The sequence below is a fragment of the Mauremys mutica genome, chromosome 4 (assembly GCF_020497125.1).
Source record: "Mauremys mutica isolate MM-2020 ecotype Southern chromosome 4, ASM2049712v1, whole genome shotgun sequence".
Taxonomy (NCBI): domain Eukaryota; kingdom Metazoa; phylum Chordata; order Testudines; family Geoemydidae; genus Mauremys; species Mauremys mutica.
Genome location: NC_059075.1, coordinates 55,391,276 through 55,411,586, shown reverse-complemented (window position 1 = coordinate 55,411,586; position 20,311 = coordinate 55,391,276). Strand labels below are relative to the sequence as shown.

The window sequence follows — 20,311 nt, the reverse complement described above, 5'->3', positions numbered from 1 at the left end:
AAAGGGGCAGTGTGCATCTCTCTCTCTCTCCCACACACAAGGTGTGTGTCTGTCTTTGTCTGCTATGCTGTCTCCCCTCCTTCGTGTTTGTGCTGCCTTGTGTGAGAAGCTACATTAACAATGTGTTAACCCTTGAGGGCTCAGCCAAGTGCTAATTCATCATTTAGCAGCAAGGCATTCCCTGGGAAATATCCCTCCCTCTTCCACCCTCTAACTTTATCACCTCAACCATCATAGCTGTGAACAGTTTTAAACAAACAATTTAATACTTATACTGTGTGCATATCTATATAATATATAGTTTTTTGTCTGGTGAAAAAAATTTCCCTGGAACCTAACCCCCCCCCATTTACATTAATTCTTATGGGGAAATTGGATTAGCTTAACATCGTTTTGCTTAAAGTTGCATTTTTCAGGAACATAACTACAATGTTAAGCGAGGAGTTACTGTACAGCAAAGGATGTATCAATATTATTAAACCTATTTTTTCCTATAGAGAGGAAAAAAAAGGAGATTTCTAAATTGGTCGTATAAATAAAATCCAGGCTAAAACTTGGCACAAAGTTCAGTATAAAAGTGAGATTTGAAAGTTTCTTCTAAAATAAGCTGTGTGGTTGTTTTAAAGTTTAAAAAGTGGGTTCATATGCTTTCTTTGCATCTCTTAATTTGGATTGAAAATTTGTGCACAGTTTCAAAATATTAAGGATCCTAAACAGCTTCTCTGTTGAGGTTCTGAGATCTTCTGTTACTCAAGAGAAGCTGAGTATGCAACTCAACATCCTATTCTGAGAGGAATTTCCCTTTGGGAGTGGTAGTTTTTATGACTCTTCTTATCAAGTCCCCTTCCCAAGATGAAGTCTACAGCTTTTATGTGGCTCTTATGATTGGTTAGAGAAGAGATGTTGAGCATTTGTGGTGTTTCTATCAGCTTCCTCAAAATTTTATTTTTCCTTGGCTGAGTGTTAGCAAATGCTACCAGCCCAAAGAGATATGTCTTGTCTGACCATCTCTTAGCTGTAAGAGCAGAAGTTAGGCTGAACACTGCCCCTCTTTCCTGGGGTGATGAGTGTAGAAAGAAGATGAGAAAGGAGCCCTCACACTAATGGTGGAAGCCCACCACCATCTCTAGATACTTCCAGCCTTAGCAGTTCCATCAGGAAGAAGAGAATAGACAACAATAGCACTCAGGAGATGGTGTGCTTATTTAGATGCATTCCCCATCCAACCAATCCAGTAGGAAGCAGTGTTTGCCTTTTGATTCTCTCCTTGCACACCAGGCTGATACTCTCAGAATACATCAACCAGGTACAAAGTTTCATATATGGTCCTTTTGGATTTCATGTGCCTGAAAACTGCACATCATGAGGCCTACAGAGATCTACACAAATTATTTGCTTAAAGTCAACCAAGAAAAAGATCCATCAGTAAAAATTTCTAGGATATGCCAAAACTGCTGAAAGAGAACAACGTGCTTTATCAATTATTTTCAATACTTTAAAAAGTACACATTAATATGCACTACAAAATTTCCCAAATATATATACACACAAGATAAATGCTGACTTTTTTAGGAAAAATATTCTTAAAAGTTTGAATGTCACATTCTTTTGTTTTTAAGCAAACATAAAAATGAGGAAATTCATACACCAATCATTATATTTGAATAATAGTAGCTGTCTGGTTTAACGCTACAAAAGCCAGGAAATTCAGAATGCAAACAAGGCATTAACGATGATGTGATCTTCTTTTACTATATGAATTGCACTAAGTAGGCACAATGTGAGTGTTCAGTGGGGAGTTTCAGCCTTAACCAAATTTCCTGGCTTGTGTGTGTGTTTGAGCTAGATCTTTAATATTTAACACAGTTATGTGAGAGATAACAGAAAGCACTTTCTTCAAGATGACTCCACAACACAGGGAGGAGAATTGAAAGTCACACCTTTCAGCCTCCACATTTTTTCTTTTGTTCAGTATTTAAAGAGAAGCCATCCGGAAGGAAGAAAGATTATGACTATCTATAAACTAACTGTTTGACAGAGACAGAACTGCTGATAATGAGTGGGTTGTGTCTGTAGTTTTTGGCCGCTCACAACTGCAGAGGTCTGAGGCAAAACAGAAACTCTTGATATGTTTGTCTAAAGAGGTAGTAGTGTGATCACAGGCAGCAGGAGTTCAGCTGAAGTTCAGGGCAGATGTTGCCAGTAGTTTACACTGCAGGAAAGTAAAATTGCTTCCGGATTCACCTTTTCCTCCCAATTTCTCTTCCAACATCAGTGTTGAGCCATGCTGTGTCGCAGAGTTACAATATCAGTAGGAAAGCAGTCTTTTAGCAGGATACCACGTTCACGATGGCAGTCCAACTCCTCAATAAATCCATACCAATAGATGACTAATCCAGGACCAAATCTATAAAATAATGAGAAGAATATAACATAAAATTACATATACAGAAAAAAAAAAAAAAGAGTCCACAGACCCAGGCCAATGAGTAAGTCACATGCACTGCTGATATTATTCTAAAAAGTGGACAGTTTACCTACATTTAATTTCCAACATTTTAATTTAATCAGGGTAGAATTGTTTTACATTTAAGTAATACCTGATTCCATAAATAAAAATTCTATTTAGGGTCTTACAGCAAACTGAAATATTTGTTTAGTTCACACTTTTACCATCGTGAACATATAACTCACCAGCCATAAGAACAGATCCCTAAGTGCCTTTGTAATAACATTTAATAACTGTGTGATACATACAGAAGCCTCTCTTCCCTTGCTCTCCATTTATTTCAGATTTGGACATTTAAGCATTAAAAATACATGGGTTTACATAAAACCTCAGATGATGTGAATTTCAGTACAGTAAAGATCAACAATGATTCTTCAAAATATAATCTCTACAATGACTAAGTAACTGTTAAGGCAAAGCACAATCCATAGAAAGTTTCTACTGCCATGTCTCCAAAACGTGCCTCAGGAATTCCTCAGATATTACTAACATTGACTGATCCCCACTAGGCACTCTCAGGAAGTAGCCCCATGGACTATTTTACCCATCAGGAAGTTCAGACCTTGAGGCTGGGTTCATAAAGAAGTAATCACTATCAATCATTGTGTACAGCGATATGTTTTGCACATCAGTTTCACGTTTTTCCTACTGAGAGCACTTAATTAAAGGGCAGCACTACTTTTGGTGTAGTGTTGCAGGAATTTTACAGTGAAATCATAAATTATGAATGTTGGGTTAGTAAAAGGATGTCTAAAAACAGAACCACTTTCTGTAGTCTTACATTACAGCAGTCTGTACAATGTTAGGCCAAAAAGCTTTTTCTTTCTGTGATTTATTATATGCTACAGTGGACTTGCCAAAAACAACAGTGCAGGATGAGCTATTAGATACAGTATGTACAAGAAAACGTTCAATAGAATATCATTTAATGGTTTATACACAGAGCTGTGCTCAGTATTCACACCAATATGGTAGCCAATTTTTGTTAATGTTTAATTATAATAAAAGTGTGTCGGGGGATGCACAATAACTGGAAAGTCCACTTAGCAGACAATAGAAGCTCTCAAAACAGTGGGTAGTGCCAGACTGGCTTCATTAGGGTGGTTTCTTTCCAACACTGAACTGAGGAAAACTCTATTTGATGTGCTCATGTAATGGAACAGACATAAAAGGAAGTAATTCTGTGGATTCCCCCTGCAGTTTCAATTGGGTATTGTGTGCTACTTTCCAAAACTGTTGTGTAGTGTTTTATGGCTGCTACCTTCCACCCCAGAGGTGGGTGCATTTCAGTAGCAAGGAAGCATTCTCGTACATAGTTTACATAACAGTTTGGAAAGCTCTGTGATTTTTCAGATGGAAATGCAAGAAGTTATTGCTGTTACAGATTTAGCCATACTAATATAGACAGAAAGTGAAGTTTCTTTAGAAATATGTTATAGGTCAGATTGTGGCTGGAGTGGAAGAGCACAGCACCCTCCTCCCAGCAGTTGCACTCCATAGGTGGCCAGCAACATTTGCTGTCCCTGTTAGGGTGACCAGATGTCCTGATTCTATAGGGACAGTCCCGATATAGGCTCCTATTACCCCTCAGCCCCTGTCCCAACTTTTCACACTTGCTGTCTGGTCATGCTGGTCCCTGTGCTCTCTCGAACATAAGCCTTGCTTTTGGCTAGTGCCCTGTGAGGTGCATGCAGGGCCACAGCCTGCTGTTCCTCACTGTATCAACAAACACAGCTGGTCCAGCCACAGGGGGGAGCAAATGGGTGAGCGTGCGGAGAGACACTGCTGCCTGGTGCTCCCATTGGGGTAGTGAAGCTGCATGCTGTCGCCAATGTAAGGCATTGATTCACTGCTACAATCTGGCCCTAATATTTTTATAGAGAAGTGTGTTCAAACCAATCACTTCAAAAGGAATATGTAACTGGGCAGGCAGTAAATACTCTACCTGAAGGATTTTAAAAACAAACCAGACCAAACACACATACGCCCTTAAAGAGAATGCATTTTGCATTTTTAATGGACTGTTTTATGCAAGTCAGAAGCTATGAAACATACATACATGTGGTACTTGTTCATTACTAGAATGTTTGCCAGGTAAAAAACCCAGTGCTAATGAGCAGCTGCTCTTCCCTAGTGCTTAAGGAAACTTGACTTGTTTCACTCTGCACAACTATCTGAAAACTCATGTGGTAAAAGGCACATAAACATATAAACTGTAACTTGTATTTGAAATTACAATTCTTCATTAAAATAGATACTTCCAAGCCCACTCAAAAGGGACTGTAAACCAGTTTTTATTGAACCGTCAGTGCCACAAATGACACTTTTCATTATATTGGCTGCAACTAGCAATAGGTTCAGAAATGCCAATTCTGATGAAAAACTTTATTTTTAAGGGTGTCCAGTGAGTCAACTGCAGGTTCCTGGCTTTAGTTAATCAGTGAAATTATTCCCTCAATCCTGTATTAGATCTTTATTAGCTAACTAGTCCTGCCGATGCTATATCGTTTCATAATATTGGTATAATCCTTTATATTCTGACTGTGTATCAGAGATATCATATATACTAGCCATACTATATTAAAAAATGACTTAAGGGAAGCACTTAAAATCAAAATTAACTTGCTGGCCCGGTAAGCATTTGCCACTGACTATGAGGAGCTCCTGCTGCTAAGGGCTAATTTCTCTTCCATTAACACACAGAGCTGGCAAATCTCAAACAATGCCAATGGTTAATTACAGTTGCCTTAATTTGAAAAGACATTTAACCTTTTTTATTGGGGGCGGGCATGGAAGTGCAAGCAAGGAGCAAGAACCACCCTTTTTAATTTGACTCCCTTCTGCTCCTTCTGAAGTTGTACATGTGACAGTATGGAGCATGAAACTTAACACTGTAAATTATAGTCAGACTAAAAACGTATTTATAGATTAATAACAACATTTAATACATTGGAGACTAACCTCCCTTTCAGGACCAATGCTGACAACTTTGGTTTACACAGGAGAACTAGTTCAAATGACAGAGAGCTTGCTCTGCATGCCACAGGAAGTGGGACCAACCTGGCAGTTCTGTGAAAAATCTTCAGAATACAAAGGAAAATATGGTTTTATAGTCACTGTACAGGACTCCGTCAGGAATACTGTATGCAATACAGGTCGCTATACCACAGGAAGGATGTTAATTTTTGAGACGGTGCAGCTCAGGGCAACAAAGAAGACATCAGCTCTTAAGGAGCTAGGTACAGAATCCTATAGACTTTGCTTTTGCCCAGTAGAACTGTGTAAACCTTCAGTTTTGGTTAACAGGTACTCGTTTGAATCTTCTCTTCAGTTTTGTTTCACAACAGTTCACACCCTGTAAATCCCAAGTGCAAGCTAACCGCAAAACTCAACATGAAACTACAATTTTGCCTGTTTTTGTGAAGTTCAATTTTTTTTTAAAACAAATATTGGCTGACTTTTCACACTTGAAAGGAAACAAAAAAAAACAGCTGAGTTTTAGCTAGTTTAGGTTTTTGTTACAAACATTTTGAATAGCTCCACATAGGAGAAAACTCAGTGGCAATACTATTTCCTATGAAGGTAATAAACATATTAAATATACTATCAGAGACAGGTCCTCATTGAGATCTTGTGAACACACAGATTAATTGGTTTATCTTCAATCAGTTTTTAAACAGATAGTTAGCCAAGTGTAAACCCTCTGTAGAACTCTTATTTTAGTTTGAGAGTGACTTAAGTGGTTTAGCTTAAACTGATTCCTAATCAATGTAAGATAAGTAAGCCAGATTTATATTGATTTGAGTGTCCACACAGCCTTTTGCACTGTTTTAACTAAATCGATTATAAAACAAACCTTTAGTTAAACCAACGCAGCTTTCTTTGCAAGCCAACAAGCCCTGAGACTCTGAGCTTTGCTCCTAGGCAGGGGCGGCTCCAGGCCCCAGCATGCCAAGCGTGTGCTTGGGGCGGAAAGCCGCTGGTCCCGCGGCTTCAGAGGTCTGCCTGCCGTGCTTGGGGCGGCGAAATCCCTAGAGCTGCCCCTGGTCCTAGGAAGGAGGGATTTCACAGGGGTATTGTGAAAAACTAGAAGGTGGAATTCAGGGAGTAGTAGGGGGAGCAGAAGGCATAGTAAGCCAGATAGGTTCTTCCTTTTCCTAAAAATCATTTATGCTCTTTATTGCTAATTTTACATGGACAAATCTTCATTTTAACTCAAGAAATCACATAAAAATCAGCAAAATGTGAATCAGGCTTTAACTTGCCCTTCTACAGAACCACTTTTGTCCTAGAAAGGAAAAAGACTTATTTATTTATCAAAGTGGTTGAGTGGAATATCACACATTCAACTTCACTTAAAGACAAACTGTTCTCTAGTAATTGTCTTTTATTCTGGAATGTCTGTGTGGGGTCCATGCTAGCTTCTAAGGATATGCCCAGACATGTGGGCATTGGGAGTTGTGTCTTTCACCATCAAAAAGCCTTGCATGTGGTTTTATGGAAAATGCATTTTCAACACACAGCTCAATACTGAGCAGAAATGTAAAACAGCTTGTAATCGTTTTTAATAACTTTCACTTCATTTATTTATTTAGTCTTAGTTTATTTGTTGTAGATGGGCTGTATACTACATGTATTCCCAGATAGTAATGTAAATAATTTCTCGTTCTGAGAGGCTCTCTTAGTGAAATGTGAGTGTATATATGTTTATATCTAATGTCCATGTCCATGTATGCATGTGTCTGTCTGACTGTGTACAATTAGAATGACATCAAGGCCAACTGCACTTCATAACTTGTTTCCTATAAAAATAAATTATAATAAATAAAAAAGTTTAAGACAATTTTAACACAGTTCTTTAAAAGCATTGGATTAATATCCATATTATATACATCTCCTGTGCAGTGATGCCTAAAACTTACATCTCTCGTATTCTTATTATTGGAAGGAGTGTGGGCCAAGAGTATTTTGGTAGACCAACAACTGCAGGTCAGATTCTCAGCTGGTATAAACTGGTATAGCTCCATTTGACTTTCCTACAGGTAGCCCTATTTACACCTGCTGAGATCTGGCCTTGCGTATCTTGGCAGGGAATTAATTTCCGTTGCACAGGGATTGATTTACTTTTGAATATAAATAAACATGAATATTTTAAAAAATCAAATTACGGTACCTTTACATAAAAAGGGGCACTTTCAAACTTTGGACATGGTTGAAAGTGAGTATATTTTTCTTAAACTTTTTGTAATCCTCTAGTCCATTTCCTGAACCAATCACAAGGCAGGCCATAATTCAAATAGAAGTTACCTTCGAGGCATCATATAGATTTATATTTTTTGGCTCTACTGAAGTCTGGTTTAAAAAAAAAAGGCTATTGGAGTTGTTCTCATGTTAGGCAGAATCAAATAACCGGCTGATGATATGTGTTCATGTTATAAATCTATCACTAGTCCAACCCTCACAAGGCTACACCTATTCGAGGTCCTGGCTACCTTAAATTACATAATAAATATTCTCACCTTATAATAAATACTTTACAATAAACAAAATCTCTTTGGTTTGCAAACAAACACACTAACTGAATCGGTGCATTAAAGCAAAGGGCAAGCTGATGAAGAAAGATCAGTTAGGAAACAGGCAGTCATTTTGGGAGTGATCAAACACTGTTGGAAGTCAATGGAAGCTTTGCCATTGACTTCAGTGAGCAATTGAACAATGCATTATGTCTCAAGTAAAATTACCAAATCTACTTTATGCAGTTGGGTGAAATTTGAGCTATATAGTTGACTACATTGACTACAACAGGACCAGGATTTTCTTTTAATGTCTACTAGAATTTTTTTTTCAATGTGTCCCCATTTTCAAGGAGGTTATAACTCTCAAATGAAAATTCCTTTGGACTGACAAGGGTACAGAAATTTCCAATGAGTACTGGACACTGATGCAATATACTATGGGAGTGTGGAATGTCGGGGCTATCCGGGGAAGGAAGGTGGATGGAAACTAATAGCACTCCTCAGTGTCCCTGTAGTCACGCCTCTGTTGAATACTATTACATTTTAATGAACTTTTGTTTACACTAGCAGCCTTTTAGCTGTGTGATAAGGCTGTTAAGGCATCAGTCGAAATGCAGCATTTTTGTTGGCCATATTTAATCAAACTTACAATATGATTTAAATGCTTTAGGCATTTGGAGAAGTAAAAATAAGCCATGCGATATTTATGTGGATATCAGGAAATATGTTAAAAAGACATTTTAAAATGTGCATAGTACAAATCATAAATACATATTGATAGAATGGACTGATATTGTGTAAGTCACCGTTATTAAAAATAGTATAAAGACAATTTAACTTTTGGCTGCAAAATGCATTTTTAATAAACTGTCAAAATACATTTTTCACCTATGGAATTCATACAAATCTGAGAACTGTTCTCTCAGGCAAATAAAAAGATTTTTATAATCTTCAGTGACAGATTTTTTTTGGAATAGTTCTCATGGAAATTAACTTTCAAAAGCTATGATTAAATAATATTAAGGTTACACAGATTTTTAAGGATCAAGGCTTTTTAAGTGAAGGCTGACACAGTGAGTGAGAAAGAAAAGGCATGTTGGCTCAAGGACAGTGAGTGTTAAGAAAAAATTGTCTTGACTGAACTTTTAATTTCTCTGGCTTACGCTGGTTCATGTCATTACCTAAATTTTACTCAAAAAGACAATTTTGTTCTTGAAAAATCTTTGAGACACTGATCACTGTGTGATTTTGCTCATTAAGGGCTTGATTCAGTAAAGCTTGTGCTGAAGTCTCACTGACTTCAACGTTACGTACAGTACTTGATGCCTAAGACACTTGGGCCTTGATCCTGTAAGGAGATCTGTGTGAATAGCCCCATGTGCCTCTACCAAACTTTTTGCAGTACTGGAGCTTAGGTGATGAGAATGTAAGATGGTACCGACATATTTCTGGGTAATTAAGTGAGGTTTAAAAGAAAACATTTGGGAGCAAGTGGGCCAGTAAAGATAATGATTCTTATTGTGCTTGTGTCTAACTGTGCTTGATTCTGGCCATTCCACTGGCTTTTGATGGATTATGCATCACCGATCATACTCATTTTGGAGGATGCTAATTATTTCTGCTCTCCTGGCAAATTAGTCAGTTCTAATGACCAGTTAGGTGTTAAGGCTTAGAGGTAAAAAGGGTGCCCCAAAGAAGAGGCAAGCACACTACAAAGACTTTATCCACCTAGACAACTGGATTCAGGTTTAAGTGAAAACTCCCTAAATGACACAATGAAGATGACTGGATGTGGAAGCTGCGGTATGTACCGTATTTTTCCATGTATAAGACACCCCCCCCGCCCCCACTTTTCTAACCCCAAATTCAGGTTTTTTGTTTTGTTTTGTTTTCCCCCTCCTGCTTTGCCGCTCCGGCCATGCCCCAGGTTCTTTTTGTTTTGTTTTATTTTCTTTCCCTGCTTAGCCCCTCCGGCCACGCTGCAGGTCCCTCCCCCCCGCTGCTCCGGCTGCGCCGCAGGTTTTTTTTCTTTCACTGGTTTTTTTCCCTCCTGCTTTGCCGTTCCGACCATGCCAAAAGTTTTTTTGTTTTGTTTTCTTTGCCCTCCAGCCGCGCTGCAGCTGTCCCCCCCTGACTTTGCCGCTCAGGCCCAGGAAGAGGACGCAGAGGTAGGGGTGAAGAGAACGAGGAGGGCCGTGTGCCCCGGCTGGTCTCCGCCGGCGGCCCTGCCCGGCTCCTGCCGCGTCCCTCCCCGGCCGCGCGACTCCTACCGCCCGGCTCCCCGCGTCCCCAGCCGCCTGACTCCTGCCGCCCGTCCCTGCGTCCCCCGGCCGCCCAGCCCCGCGTCCCCCGGCCCTGGCCGCCCAGCCCCCCGCGTCCCCGGCTCCGGTAGTGCGGTCCGGGCACTGCGGCGGCCACGACCCCACCTACCCGGATGCCCGTCTCCGGACACTGCCTGGCCCCGTGGCTCCGGCCGCCTGGCTCCCGCCACATCCTCTGGCTCCGGCCCCGCGACTCCTGTCCCGGCCCTGCGCTCCCAGCTCCAGCCGCGGATGGACTGTAGCGCCGCCAGCCACGTGCAGGCAGCGCGGTAAGGGGGCAGGGAGGGGGTGTTGGAGAGAGGGCAGGGGAGTTCCGGGGTGGGGGGGGGGTGGATAGGGGTTGCGGGGGTCAGAGGGCAGGGAACAAGGGGCTTACTTCCATGTATAAGACTACCCTCAATTTTTAGTCTAAGGATTTTAGGAAAAAGTATAGTCTTATACACGGAAAAATACGGTACATGATCCTGGAGGGGGTAACTGAAAAGAGTTTCGTCTGCATGAAGTGCTGCCTGATAGAGCTGATGGGAGAAAAGATCCGAGGATTGGAGATGCAGGTGGAAACTCTGGTTGAGTTTAGAAGGGGGTTTGAGCAGATGATGGAGGCTGAAGGGAAAAGCTCAGACTTGCAGATGGAAGCAGGACCAAAGAACTCTGAGGGGAGACTGCTGGGTGAGGAAAGTGGACAGTGGAAGCATGTGACTAAGAGAAGCAGGCAGAGGAAAAGACAGGCTAGTGAAGGAGAAACAGAGCTCAGGAACAGTTGTGCAGAGTTGGAAAATGAAGAAGGGACACAGCAGGTGGTCACTGAAGGTGAAAGGGCAAGGAAGAAGAGAAGAGCAGTGAGTCCTATAGGAAGAGGGGAAGAGTCAATGGAGATACCACCACCAAATATGAGCTCCAGGAGGATACAGGATGGGTTGCAGAGGATTGCAAGGGAGAATAGGAATCGAGAGGACTTGCAGCCAGAGAGAACAGGGGATAGACCAGAGAATCGCACCATCACCAGGAAAAAGCAGGTCTACATGATTGGGGACTCCTTACTGAGAAGAATAGACAGGCCTGTAACCAGAGCTGATCCAGAGAACAGAAGGGTGTGCTGTCTGCCGGGTGCTAAGATACGGGATGTGGACCTGAGGCTGAAGAGAATCCTAACGGGAGCAGGAAAGAATCCACTGATTGTCCTTCATGTGGGAACAAATGATACAGCTAGATTCTCACTGGAATGTATCAAGGGAGACTATGCCAGGCTGGGGAAGACGCTTAAGGAATTCGGTGCTCAGGTGATCTTCAGTGGGATTCTGCCTGTTCCTAGAGAAGGGCAACAAAGGTGTGACAAGATTATGATGATCAACAGATGGCTCAGGCAGTCGTGCTATAAGGAGGGCTTTGGGATGTATGGCCACTGGGAGGCATTCATGGACACTTAGGATGGACTTCACCTGAGTAGGGCAGGAAATAGACTTCTAGGATGGAGGCTGGCACAACTGATTAAGAGATCTTTAAACTAGGAAGTTGGGGGAGATGGTAATCTCCATGACGGATTTTAACATTGAGAAGGAAGAAAACGAAGTAAGAAAGGATACAGCCGTGGTAGGAGAATGGACATAAGGAGGAAGGGTAGTCTAATAGATGATACTGGTGGTAGAATGTCTGTGCATAATCGGGTAAAGAATGTGAGCGAAGCCAAACAGCAAAAATTAAGATGTTTGTAAACCAATGCGAGGAGCCTAGGTAACAAAATGGAGAACTAGAGTTACTGATGCAGGAAGTGAAACCAGATATTATAGGGATAACAGAAACATGGTGGAATAGTAGTCATGACTGGAGTACAGGTATTGAAGGGTATGTACTGTTTAGGAAAGACAGAAATAAAGGCAAAGGTGCTGTAGTAGAATTGTATATCAATGATGAGGTAGACTGTAAAGAAATAAGTAGTGCTGGAATGGATAAGACAGTCTGTCTGGGCAAAAATCACACTGGGGAAGAAAGCTACTAGAGCCTCCCCTGGGATAGTGCTTGGGCTGTGCTACAGACCACCGGGGTCTGATTTGGATATGGATAGAGACCTCTTCAATGTTTTTAATGAAGTAAATACTAATGGGAATTGTGTGATCATGGGAGACTAACTTCCTAGACAGAGACTGGAGGACAAGTGCTAGTAATAATAATAGGGCTCAGATTTTCCTGGATGCGATAGCTGATGGATTCATTCACCAAGTAGTTGCTGAACCAACGAGAGCGGATGCATTTTAGATTTGGTTTTGGTAAGTAGTAATGTCCTAATAGAAGAAATGGCTGTAGGGGACAACCTTGGTTCGAGCGATCATGAGCTAATTCAGTTCAAACTAAATGGAAGGATAAAAAAAAATAGATCTGGGACTAGGGTTTTTTATTTCAAAAGGGCTAACTTTAAAAAATTAAGGAAATTAGTTAGGGAAGTTCATTGGACTGAAGAACTTGTGGATCTAAAGGCGGAGGAGGTCTGGAATTACTTCAAGCCAAAGTTGCAGAAACTATCAGAAGCCTGCATCCCAAGAAAGGGGAAAAAAATTCATAGGCAGGAGTTGTAGACCAAGCTGGATGAGCAAGCATCTCAGAGAGGTGATTAAGAAAAAGCAGAAAGCCTACAAGGAGTGGAAGATGGGAGGGATCAGCAAGGAAAGCTACCTTATTGAGGTCAGAACATTGTAGGGATAAAGTGAGAAAGGCCAAAAGCCATGTAGAGTTGAACCTTGCAAAGGGCACTAAAACAAACAGTAAAAGGTTCTATATCCATATAAATAGGAAGAAAATAAAGAAAGAAGAAGTGGGACCGCTAAACACTGAGGATGGAGTGGAGGTTAAGGATAATCTAGGCATGGCCCAATATCTAAACAAATACTTTGCCTCAGTCTTTAATGAGGCTAATGAGGAGTTTAGGGATAATGGTAGGATGACAAATGGGAATGAGGATATGGAGGTAGATATTACCATATCCGAGGTAGAAGCCAAACTCCAACAGCTTAATGGGACTAAATTGAGGGACCCAGATAATCTTCATCCAAGCATATTAAAGGAACTGGCACATGCAATTGCAAGCCCATTAGCAAGCATTTTTAATGAATCTGTAAACTCAGGGGTTGTACTGTATGACTGGAGAATTGCTAACATAGCTCCTATTTTTAAGAAAGGAAAAAAAGTGATCCGGGTAACTACAGGCCTGTTAGTTTGACATCTGTAGTATGCAAGGTCTTAGAAAAATTTTTGAAGAAGGAGAAAGTAGTTAAGGACATTGAGGTCAATGGTAATTGGGACAAAATACAACATGGTTTTTACAAAATGTAGATCATGCCAAACCAACCTGATCTCCTTCTTTGGGAAGGTAACAGATATTTTAGACAAAGGAAATGCAGTGGATCTAATTTACCTCAATTTCAGTAAGGCATTTGATATGGTTCCACATGGGGAATTATTAGCTAAATTGGAAAAGATGGGGATCAATATGAAAATTGAAAGGTGGATAAGGAACTGGTTAAAGAGGAGACTACAAAGGATCATACTGAAAGGTGAACTGTCAGGCTGGAGGGAGGTTACTAGTGAAGTTCTTCTGGGATCGGTTTTGGGACCAATCTTATTTAATCTTTTTATTACTGACCTCGGCACAAAAAGTGGGAATGTGCTAATAAATTTTGCGGATGACACAAAACTAGGAGGTATTGCCAATACAGAGAAGGACCTGGATATCACACAGGAAGATCTGGATTACTTTGTAAACTGGAGTAATAGTAATAGGATGAAATTTAATAGTGAAAAGTGCAAGGTCATGCATTTAGGGATTAATAACAAGAATTTTTATTATAAGCTGGGGAAGCATCAGTTGGAAGTAACAGAGGAGGAGGAGAAGGACCTCGGAGTATTGGTTGATCACAGGATGACTATGAGTCGCCAAAGTGATATGGCCGTGCAAAAAGGTAATGTGGTCTTGGGATACATCAGGCAAGGTATTTCCAGTAGAGATAAGGAGGTGTTAGTACCATTACACAAGGCACTGGTGAGACCTCATCTGGAATAGTGTGCAGTTCTGGTCTCCCATGTTAAAAAAGGATGAATTCAAACTGGAACAGGTACAGAGAAGGGCTACAAGGATGATCCGAGTAATGGAAAACCTGTCTTATGAACGGAGACTCAAAGAGCTTGGCTTGTTTAGCCTAACCAAAAGAAGGCTGAGGGGAGATATGATTGCTCTCTATAAATATATCAGAGGGATACATACGAGGGAGGGAGAGGAATTATTTAAGCTAAGTACCAATGTGGACACAAGAACAAATTGATATAAACTGGCCATCAGGAAGTTTAGACTTGAAATTCGACAAAGGTTTCTAACCATCAGACGAGTGAAGTTCTGGAACAGCCTTCCAAGGGGAGCAGTGGGGGCAAAAGACATATCTGGCTTCAAGACTAAGCTTGATAAATTTATGGAGGAGATGGTATGGCAATTAATTGATCTTTGACTATTAGTGGTAAATATGCCCAATGGCCTGTGATGGGATATTAGATGGGGTGCGATCTGAGTTACTACAGAGAATTCTTTCCTGGGTGGCTGGCTGGTGAGTCTTGCCCACATGCTCATGATTTAGCTGATCGCCATATTTGGGGTCAGGAAGGAATTTTCCTCCAGGGCAGATTGGCAGAGCCCCTGGCTTTTTTTCGCCTTCGTCTGCAGAGTGGAGCATGGGTAACTTGCTGGAGGATTCTCTGCACCTTGAAGTCTTTAAACCATGATTTGAGGACTTCAATAGCTGAGACATAACTTAGGGCTTTGTTACGGGAGTGGGTGGGCAAGATTCTGTGGCCTGCGTTGTGCAGATGGTCAGACTAGACGATCATAATGGTCCCTTCTGACCTTAAAGTCTATGATTCTCTAAAAGAGAAATGTGATGTACTGTGTATCCTTGTCAGCTCAGAGCACCATCCCTAAACAACCTAAAACAGTAAAAGAGATGCAACTCTCTGTAAAAGAGATGCACAGTTGACAACAGAACTACCAGAAAACTTTCTAAAATGACTTCCAAAAAATTCTGAGAGCTTTCAGTGGAGTGTGTGTGTGTGTGGGTGCGCGCATGTTTTATAGTATTCTGTTTATTCATTTAGATTGCAGTCTAAAAGGGACTTCACACTGAAAGATGTCTTCCAGGGTTCTGCATTTCCTGACTATACATTTGAAAACACAGTAACATGGGACTTACAAAACATAAACCCATCCAAAGCAGCAGCACTTTTCCTTCCTGCCACCCATCATTTAATTACCAGACATGCGACCTATCACATGCTTGCCATCCATTTTACCACTCCAAGTTAGGCTCTGCAGGAGTTATTTAGTTATTGTCCTTTGAGAAGGTGACTAAGGGTTACTCATTGAGTTATACAATTATTATATTTATTTTTGAAGGAGCCAATGTCAAAGTAAACATATTTGGGGAAGAATAAGATCCTGCCAAATTTCTACTTTCTGATTAAAACCCAAACAATAAAAGAATGCTTTTTGAGGCTCTTTCTTATTCTGTAGTTTCACTGAGAACCTTAATGTCTATTAGTTGCAATGCAAAGACTGCTGACCGAGCTCACTATTGTTTGATTTCTACAAGTTTTAAGCTATATATCTGCATTGAGAGAAGTTATTTTAAGCCTTTGGTTATGCTTGTAGCACTTGTCTTTTAAAGGAATGCCTACCTGCAAACTGCCTCTTATCCTGGGTGACATTCAATACCATGTCTCATGTTTTCTAAGGTTAGACTTAGATCCAGGCAGCCAAAAGTGCTGATCAACTCACGTTGCCATTAGGTGATTAATACTGGTTTATTTTTAGGCCTTGAACTAAACAGGCTGTCCTAAAGCCAGTGCAAGATGATATCTGAATAATCTGTGAGTACCTTGTGTTTGCAGAAACCCTTTTCTTTTTATACAGCTGTTGATCAGGCTTCTGTCCCTGCCAGAGTAGTAAAATGTGCCAAAATTGTATTTAACAGGATATTTCGAACTGCTTATCCCACGGTTTATTTTTAAAAAAATGTTGTGAAATTATGCTGCTAATCTGAAAAGTTGATCAGCAAATTACGATAGCAAAACATTTCAATGGATGAATGCATTATATAAGTAAATACTCAACTTGCTGAATGTAGTTCCCAGAATCAGCACTGAAGGGGATATTACAAGATATTTTATATTAAATATATAGAGATAGATAAAATTTAGAATCCTTACACATGAATATACAATAAAACAAACAATAGAACAGATGAACTAACAAATGGAACACAGCTCGTTTGTGCTTCCAACTTCCCAAATCATAGAATTATTCCAAGACTGGATAGCAAATCATGCTGAGCAACTTCACACTATGTTCCTTAGCAGTTTAACTGCCAAATATACTATGGCATATAATTGACAGGCAGAACTATTTTACTCTTAAACACAGAATTGTGCGTAAGCATGAGCCACACAGGTAACTTACACTCATGCAAGAAGGGAAAACTAATCTTTATCATCTTCACCTATTTGCCTCATCTGTTCTCTAACGGTGCCGCCCAATACTCTGGCACCACACATCCATCCAGAAGGGAAGCAAATGCCTCCTTCCATGTCAGATGTCTTTGCTTCCTTTGGAATCTGTTGGCAGACTTCTGCTGTGTCTGGCATTCTCCCATTTCATTCTGAATGTGTCACCTCCAGTGTCTGGGACTCTCCTGTTTGATACATAATACTCTACACCAGTGTTTCTCAACCTTTTTGTGCTGATGACCCCCTTTGGACTTAAAAAAAAAAAAAAAAAAAAAAAAAAAAGTAATCCCCTAAGACTTGAAAAAATTGTGACCCTCTACCTCAAATATCATTAAGTAAATTATCAATACTCAAGGCCGGCGTTAGGGAGTGGCAAGCAGGACAAGTGCCCGGGGCCCCATGCCAAGCTAAGTTACATACTTCAGCCCCCACCACCCAGGGTTGAAGCATGTAATTTAGCTTCAAAGGCCCCCTGTGGGGTAGGACCCCAGGCAACTGCCTTGCTTGTCATCCCCTAATGCTGGCCCTGTACTTGTGATCACCCTAACCCATCCCACGTTGAGAAACACTGCCCTACACAGTACAATCTTGTTTTTCTCCCCTGCACTTAAGATGGAAAATTGTATCAATTTCTACCTTTTATTCAGAAAAGAAGCACACAACTGAGTCACATGAGAGTTATTGTTGCTGATACTCCTTAGCACTGAAAACTCTCCTGGGCCTCAAAACATAAATAAAAACATTTTATGTGGACTTACAACATAGCTCCTCTTCTGACAAATTTATAATGCTATTTAGGCTTATTTGCAGATTAATCACCTTTTTCAGTGGAGTAAAGTTACCAGTCCAAATATATATATATATATATATATATATATATATATATATATATATAAAATCACAAATTATTTTATTTTACCTCTTTTGGCTTGCACCATACTGGACTAGTTTGTTAGCACAGTATTAAAATAAAGTTTTCAAACTAGAGATATGCAGGAGATATTGGTTTATGTCGTTAGCTTGGGAAAAAACCATCACCACTTGTGAGGAGGATCTAAATGGAATAGCAGATTTGTCAAGATTAGCAGTGACATATCATATTCCAGGTCTGAGACTAGAATTGACCCAACAGTTTGCAACATGGTAAAATAACATTACTCGGAATACCTTTTCTGGAGGAATTAGAAGAGCAGAGTGTGTCTAGATATGATAGCAGAGGGATAGCTGGATTCAAAACTATTTAATTGCTGCATGATCTTATGTAAATCACGTAATCTATTTATGCCTCAGTTTACCCATATGTAAAATGAGTTATTACCTAATTCACAGGGATATTGTGAGGGTTATTGTTTCTGTGATTGAGAGGCCCTTGTATTAAAATGCAATCCTTGTACTGAAGTGCAAATTATTATTAACAGATTACTCAAATTTTGAGATACTATGCATTATTTCAAAGTTTAGAAGGATGTGTCTCAGGCCCAATAATAGTTAAGATGTTAATAAAACCCTTGTTTACTGTTACAACATTAAAGTTATTTGTGGCTCAGGGTTTTGCTGGCTAACTCCCATGGTAACAACCACCATTAAAAATCTTTTAAATGTTCTATTAAGCACACAGAAAAAAGAAGAAAAGCAATTAAAGCATCAAAACTTAAAGTATTAAGTAAAGCTTTCATTTTAACAATTTCCCTTATTCCCTTTCCATTTAGCTGCAAAGAGTCATTTATAGGGGAAAACCCCTGCTTGACAGTCTTTTAAGATGGCATTAATTGTTCTTTTTGAAGAAAGGAGAAAAAGTTAATTTACATGGTCTTGTGCTGCTGATCCTGTCCAACCCTGTTCCCTTTTATAAAAAAAGAAATACACAAAAATGGAGAAAAAAGAATAAGAAATATATAGAGCTTCTGTCTCTGATGTTTACTCTAGCTTGCAACCTAACAGGTGGGAAAGTGGTGATGTTTCATGTACACCTTTACCTTGATATAACACTGTCCTTGGGAGCCAAAAAATCTTACTGTATTAAAGGTGAAACTATGTTATATCAAACTTGCTTTGATCCACCGGAGTGCACAGTCCCCCGCCAGAGCACTGCTTAACTACGTTATATCCGAATTCGTGTTATATCGGGTCGCGTTATATTGGGGTAGAGGTGTAGTTCTTAGATTCTGTGGGAGTTAGTTCCAGTCTTTGTGGGGAGGGAAAGCGCTGAGACACAGACTGCTCTGTCTCCTGCACAAACAAGCTTTGTCAAGATTGTGGACATCTCCATTGTGCTTAAGTAGTGGAAATGTTGACCATGGTCCTTATTTTGGCACTTCAGGTGATATTTTAGGTATCCTGGGCCCATACCATTGAGTGTCATGAAGATAAGGACAGAGACCTTGACTGTGATTTGAATATGGGAAGACAGTGTAGAGGGCAGAGGATATTTAAGGCATTGCTTCTAGCTAGCCTCTCTAATCACAGGCTTACAGCTCTGTTGCAAAAGTAGTTCTCTTGGCCACCTAGGTAAGACTCTTATTAGATACAAGGCAAAAAGAGAAAAATAGGATAGAGGAGAAATAAGGTGGGGAAGAAAAAATGACCTGAGGGAGGTGAGTGACAATAGGAATCTCAGGTTCATGTCTGAGGTGGTCAGGATTTAGCCAAAGACAACGGAGATGGTTATGTCACCTGGTTCTCTTTCACTGCTGGGTCTGGGCAGGTCATCTTTCAGGATCAGAATGATGAAGGTCCAGTGGTGTTATGGTAGACCCCAGGGTTCCTTAATGATGGGTACGCACGCATGTGTGTGTGTGTGTGATGATAAAGTTCACTTCCTTCTAGTTCTCTGTTTCGCTATCTTACTATTCCCTTCAGTGATTTCTCTAGATAAGCAATGTTCAAATAGGAGTGACAACCTCCAGCCATTAAAATTAGCCAGTTCAAAACAGTTTGGTGATTTGAACTATAAACATTTCTTCACATTTCAAGGCTCTTTCAGCTCATTTGCATATCATCCTCTGACTTTACCAGCAGTCTTGAAGACCCTTTATCACAGTTTTCTTTAACATTTAATCAGGTTTGTATCAGTACTACTTTAACTTTTCCTTACTTTAAAAAAATGATTTCAGTTGTACTTTTGTTACGCTGGATAGCTTAAAATACAGGCTTCTGCACAACAGAGTGCTATAGAACTGTTAAATATTATTTATTACTATAATGCAGTACATAATCAAGATTAGAATAGCAATCATGGAGAACTAGATGAATCAGGAGATAGGGTACTGTAATGAGATACTGAACTTTTCATTACAAAAAATCACTTGTAGGAATTCCATACAGGTCAGTAGTGACTGAAAGTTATTACCATCATGTGGCTGCTCTGTTGCCTGACCAGTGATCACATGAAATGATTTCGTACTCTTAGTCCAAGTCTCATAGATTCA

The 20,311-nt window shown here is 40.2% G+C and overlaps 1 protein-coding gene across 2 annotated transcripts in view; it reads right to left on the bottom strand.

The window, feature by feature from the left end:
* Nucleotides 1-347: 347 nt before the first annotated feature.
* Nucleotides 348-20,311, bottom strand: part of CDIN1 (CDAN1 interacting nuclease 1) — a 180,039-nt gene continuing 160,075 nt past the window's right edge. For both annotated transcript variants that reach the window (XM_045015814.1, XM_045015816.1), the window contains one exon: nucleotides 348-2,407. In XM_045015814.1, the coding sequence (XP_044871749.1) occupies nucleotides 2,272-2,407 (136 nt within the window). In that variant the 3' untranslated portion in view covers nucleotides 348-2,271. The remainder of the gene's footprint in view (nucleotides 2,408-20,311) is intronic.